A 6,090-nucleotide genomic window follows, 5' to 3' on the forward strand; every position below is an offset into this window, starting at 1 on the left:
CCAGAAAAACGCGTTGTTTGGAATAGCAGTGGGGGGGGTGGAACTTCATGCAGATACGGGGTGGTTTTGATAAGTGGTTCCAGATGTTTTTGCCCATGGTTAAGAGATGCCAAGTTTTTTGGAAGATGTTCGCAGCCAAAACGCATTCTTCCGTACGTCGCATTTTTGTGTAATTTCGCATGTGGTGTGGCATTATGTCCGGGATGATGCACGTCTTTTTATCTTTACCGTAGCTGTTTTGATATTGGAGTAAATGGTTATTTTTTAAACATCCCCATGTCGTTGAAATGTTGTCGTCCGTTTATGTCACCGGTAGTAAGTCGCGGCGGGGCTGATGGGGACGGAAATGTGGGGTGGTCAGAGGTCAACATTAGGAAATGTAAATACCGATGACGTAATCCTATCGATTTCAAACTGGTCGGGTGTGGTGACCTAGTGGCGGCGTGTATTTAGTCACGTAGCAACTGGCCGGTCGTCCTAGCAACGAGCATGCTGGCCGCTTGACTGTACACATGGGCAATATTTTTGGGTTGGGCCGCTCCATAGTGTTAGTGGAGCAGCTCTTTGGAAAAATGGACAATATTTTTGAGCAACCCATCAATGTGTTCTGCCTCGTGGTCGGATGTGGTCTGGGGCTGGTAAACCACACATACTAGTAGATCGGATAATTTAATGATTTGCTAGTTGTAAAGGCGTCTTGTAGTATGAGCCGGTATATGAAGAAGTAGCCTGTGTTACACAATCATGCTTTCGGCCGGATTGATGTGCAACTGTTACTAATTGCAGGGACTGCGCTAATGCCGACCAGTCGCGCTGTCCTGATACACCGCGAATGTGCGAGCGTTCCCTGTAGACAGTCCCGGGAGTCATTTCTTTCGCACATTCCAGGAGCCAAACCAAATACGTTCATGAACCGAGTCCAAAAAACCGAAACGTGAAAATCGGATGATCGGACCTGATGTACATTTCTCTTTCTGTAGATTGTACACACAATACACACATCTTTAGATAATCTGGCCATGGCAGGTAAAAAAAAAAGTAACCCTGAATCATACTAGATTAGCGTAAATGCATGTTTATGCGTTCAAAACAAGAAAAGAAATTGTTTCCCGGTATTAATCTCTTGAGACACGGCGCTGAATATTGACGCAAAAATATTCCGGGCATCGCGCGCCCTTCCCCGTATGCAAATCCCGCGTCACGTGTCGGCATTTCGCATCTCTGATTATATTTCAGTCCATACCATGGTATGGATGAAATATATTGTGTTCTCTGATGTTTCTTCTCCTTCTTCTCCTCCTTCTCCTGCCACACAGTCAGAGGGATTCAACTCCGCCATCATTCAGCCAAATGACTTGAAATTTGGCATGGAGGTAGAGTGGGCCAATACCCCCAGGCGTTTTTGATACATGCCTTTAAAAAATTTTTATGAAGGTTTCTTGGGGCATTTTTCACCAAAAAATGGATTTTTGGATCCTGAGCCCTGGTTTTACAACCAAATGATCTGAAATTCGGTATAAGGGTACCTTGAACATGTGTCTACAGAACAACAGTCACATATTTGGCATACACCACTTCCAAATGACTCATTTGGGGGACTTTAATGGCTATTTTCAGCAAAAAAAGGGCCAAAAGTGCTATACCCGTTCCATGTTCTATCTAAAGAATGGCACGTTCTATCTGCCGTTGGCCATGGAACAGGTGTTCCATTGCGGGTTACCTGAGGTCACATTGCACGTAAGTCGTGCGTAATGACCCACACATTCAATTTTATGTGCCTAAGACCTTCAAAATGTATCAAATCTCATCATTGTTAGTATTTGCATACCTGTAAGAAGATTAGTAAAGCTTTCGAGATTCAATGTGCTTGTTGTTGCATCTTTGTTACCTTCGCCAAGAAGGTTATGTTTTCGTAGGCGTTCGTGTGTGTGTCTGTCTGTCTGTCTGTCTGTCTGTCTGTCTGTCTGTAAACACGATAACTTGAGAAGGCTTAAATGGATTGACTTCATATTTGGTAGGTGGGTAGGTCTTGATAAGACCTCGAAATGATTAGATTTTGGGCCCCCTAGCGGCTTCTTATGGTACTGCAGCTGAACTTCCGGTTTTCATATCTCGTGATCTGGATATGCTGGGGTCACAAAATTTAGATGGTAGATAGGTCTTGTGCTGGGGAAGAAGTGACATAGGTTTGGGCCCCCTAGCGGCTTGCTCTTGAACTGCAGGGGCATTTCTTTGAAAATATTCATAAGAGGATAACTCAAGAACCGGTGGACGGATCTTCATGGTTTTTGGTATGTAGGTAGCTTAAGTGACGCTTGGCATAATTATGTGACAATTATGCAAATATGGATGTAATTTGCATAATTAATGAGGAAATTCTATAAATCAGCTGCATTACATTATAGGACTATTCAAGCTTGTGACATATGTTATTGAGAACAAGAGAAACACAGGCAGATATTAATTATGTAAATTAACACTTAATTTGCATAATTAATGAGAAAATGTTATAATTCCATAATAGTTAATGCCTGGAATTTCATACTTGGGGTATTTGAAAGTTAAGTGAAGGTGAACATCATTAAACATAACTTATTCAAATAAGGTCCTCATTTGCATAATTTATGACAAAATGATAGAATGGCTTTCTTTGTTAAGGCTATCTTTTGATGGAGAATATAATCAAGTAAATCAGCTGATATAATTCATGCAAATGAGGATCCTATTTGCATAATCAGGAGGAATAATCTTTACTTTGTCATAAAGATTAACATCATTTGGCGAAGGTATGAGATCGTGGGACTCTAGTTGTCAATTACATCGCTACTATATAATTCATTTATTTGAGAATCTTTGCCAGTTTTACACTGGGGTAAGTTTGGAATAGTCCACTTTTGCGTGGGAGGGAGATGGACTGAAATATGCTGTATTTGCTCCCAAGCAAATGTCGGCCTCTCTAGTTGGTTGTTGCGTCTTAAGATGACTGAGCCGACGCGCGTTTAAACAATTTTTCTTTGTTCGATTTATCACACTTCACAGAGAATTGTCGCCAATGGCTACTTCTTTTTGTAGCAATATATAATACTTCACGGAGAATTGTCACCTATGGCTTCTTGTTTCTTCTCATTTTATTGCTACTACATGTACAAACAGAAATTCATTATCTTATAATTACCTTCGCCAAGAAGGTTATGTTTTCAGTAGCGTTTGTCCGTCTGTCCGTTTGTCTGTTTGTCTGTCTGTTTGTGAACAGCATAATAACTCATTGACAAGAAGCTTAGTATGCATTGTCATGAAACTTGGTAGCTATAGGTTGGTAGGTCTTGATGAGACCAAGAAATGATGAGATTTTGGGCCCCCTGTGCACCCAATTTTTTTCTGTGGGTGCACCAGTGCAGGTATTTTTTTACACATTAATTGTATAATAGTATACAGGATATTTTTGGCATCTACAAATGTACATGTAAGTGTCAGAAAAATAATAAAATCTTTGTTGTAGTACTTGTCTAAGGTTTTGCAGTTAGCTCCGATTCAAGCTCAGAAGTTGCGGGATACACAGTGGGATTTATCAAGATATCCCGTAGGATTGCTGACAATGTTAGCTATAATGAGGATGGTACTGTATAACATATTTAGTATTGTATTTCATTATCCTTAAAAAGCCTGTCTTTTCAGTTTAAATGCATTTTTAAAATCCTGTTTTAAACAATTATTTGTAAGGCACGAAACTTAGATGTACCACTCACCTCTTTGCGTTGTAAACTCTCGATGAAACATTTCCTATTGCCAAATCCTTCTGCAGCCAGCATGATACGTTCGCCATGACTCTGACCTCCACCTGCCTCTTTCTTCGTGGAAGTTGGACATAAGACACACCGTGTCCAACTGCAGACAAGAGAAGAGAGGATTTAGGGCCAGTTTATAATTACACAGAGCAAAAAAATCATTGGCAATCATCTAGGACAAATGATTTTTTGGCCTTGTGTAAAATGGCCATTGGCCAGTGTTTAAAACTGTCTCCATGCATAAATACAAAATGAACATGTGTAGGTGTCACAAAAATAAAATTTGATTGTCAATTTACCACCAATCATAATGATCAGTGTGCATTTGTCATTAAGTCATAACTGCTTTTTGTTGTTTTCTATTTAGGCCACACTAAGTCATTTATATGGTGACATCAGTGTACGCATTGACTTTCCCCTGATATTGAAAAAAATAAACAAGAAATTTTGTTAGCCTCCATCGGCGGACATCATGCCAAAAATGGACAAAATGTTGTAAACGTCTATTGGTTCAGAGACCATCAGCGAACGTCAGGTACAATTGCTAGCATTTGATGGCATTAGTGTTGACAGTCTAAGGTGTTTTATCCCATATGAATAATCTTTTCTACAATTGTTAATTGAGATGTAAAGTATATACACATCTACATCTACAAGGACAGGTGATAATGTTAAATACAAAAATAAAGTCCCGTTTGGTCCACTTTGTTTCGTTTTTTTCACCCTATTGCATTAAGTTGGAGGCTGATGAGGAGGATGTCTTCCATAGAATTTACTTGCTGTGGATATTTGTACAATCATTATGGATATTTCTACAATGACAATTGTGGTGTTACACACATTAGAAACCTATCTTAACCACATATTTTCAAGTTAAGTCAACAAATTTTGAAAATATACTTGACATGATCAGCCATATAAACCTAGTAATGATGATTAAATACTGTAAGTCTCTTTAGATTCGCGGGGTCTCTTTAGGTTCGCGGTTTCGGGAAAATGGACAATCCGCGGCATTTTTAGATTCGCGATTTCTCCTTGGCTATTTTTCAAAGAAAAATTTGTAAAGTGTATATTTAAAATAATAAAAGTGCGTGTTCCGGCATTTATCTCCTAAAACGCGGCGCAAAAATTTGTTTCGTGCACCGCGCGAGACTGCCGGCGGTAAAGCTGACGATCGATCTGACGAAAGTGTAAACAATTTTCTTTGTTCGGAAATAAGCGCTAAAATGCTATTTTCCACGACTACACATCGATACTCTAGTGAAGAAATGCATAATCGAAAGAATATATATATTACTAAGCAAATTTATGCCGTCTTCGGCGAGATTTTGAACCCGGAAGTATGCAAAGGTCGCCTTCGGTTTTGTAGGCCCACGGTGAGCGTTTCTATCCAGCAAAACAAGAAGAAGAAAAAAAACGCCCGCAAAGCAGGGCGCAAAAGATATTAAACCAACTAACATTTCCCAGGTACCAGCCGTTATATTTTTCATAAAAATGCTTGTAGATATGCCCGATGTTCCCGCAATTTTCAAGCGCCCGGGCGCGCATGGCCGGCGCTCTGCACGCATAGATTTTTTTCGGCGGTACACGGTTGACACGGCCAGTGCCGCAGTACTTATCGCGATTCGGTGTCTCACAATATTATAATTTTTTGACATCAGTATAACTTAGAAAATTTTGGTACTCAACATTTGCTAAGAATAAAGTTGATTTGCAGTGATTTGTGAATCGCGTGTGTTTGTGTTTCGCTTACCGTCGTGAATGCATGTGGGGAGGGGGGCGCACTTACGCAAAACATATTCGCGGGGAAATAGATTCGCGGTACAAAGGTCCACGCGAATGCCGCGAATCTAAATATACCGCGGAAATTTGTAGACTTACAGTACATTGCTGTTAATTTATAATATATTATGCATGCCCAGTTTGCTGTTGGTAACAATCTTTGAAGTCATCTGATGGAGACTGAACTAGACTAAAATACTTGCAAGTGACAAATAGCTAAAATAGGAAACGTATTTTTCACACTGTCAAGACACCCATGATAGTGAGAGGGCTAGAGTTAGGAGACAGAAATTACACTAGTATCTGCTTTTTCTGCAACTGGGACATTTATTTGCAGAAATTTGTAGTTGCTTAGTCAGCGTCGAGTCAATGTGTACAGTCCATGTGTACAGACTGCCTGCAGCCCAATGCTTTACTGACAGAATGACCATATACTGCACTTGGTAGAAAGGCATGACATTACTAACATACTTGGGTGTGCTATGAATAGGATCATCGTTGGTATAGCTTTGAGCTGCCATTT

The 6,090-nt window shown here is 40.0% G+C and overlaps 1 protein-coding gene across 1 annotated transcript in view; it reads right to left on the reverse strand.

Annotated features, from left to right (window-relative positions):
- The window catches only part of LOC109464113 (ryanodine receptor 3-like), a 206,779-nt gene extending 202,935 nt beyond the window's left edge, over window positions 1–3,844 (reverse strand). The window contains 1 exon segment of the mRNA XM_019761046.1: window positions 3,747–3,844. Coding sequence (XP_019616605.1) covers window positions 3,747–3,809 — 63 coding nt within the window. The 5' untranslated portion in view covers window positions 3,810–3,844.
- Window positions 3,845–6,090: the final 2,246 nt, after the last annotated feature.

This window comes from Branchiostoma belcheri, unplaced genomic scaffold, assembly GCF_001625305.1.
Source record: "Branchiostoma belcheri isolate BF01 breed outbred unplaced genomic scaffold, Haploidv18h27 scaffold132, whole genome shotgun sequence".
In the NCBI taxonomy this organism is placed as follows: domain Eukaryota; kingdom Metazoa; phylum Chordata; class Leptocardii; order Amphioxiformes; family Branchiostomatidae; genus Branchiostoma; species Branchiostoma belcheri.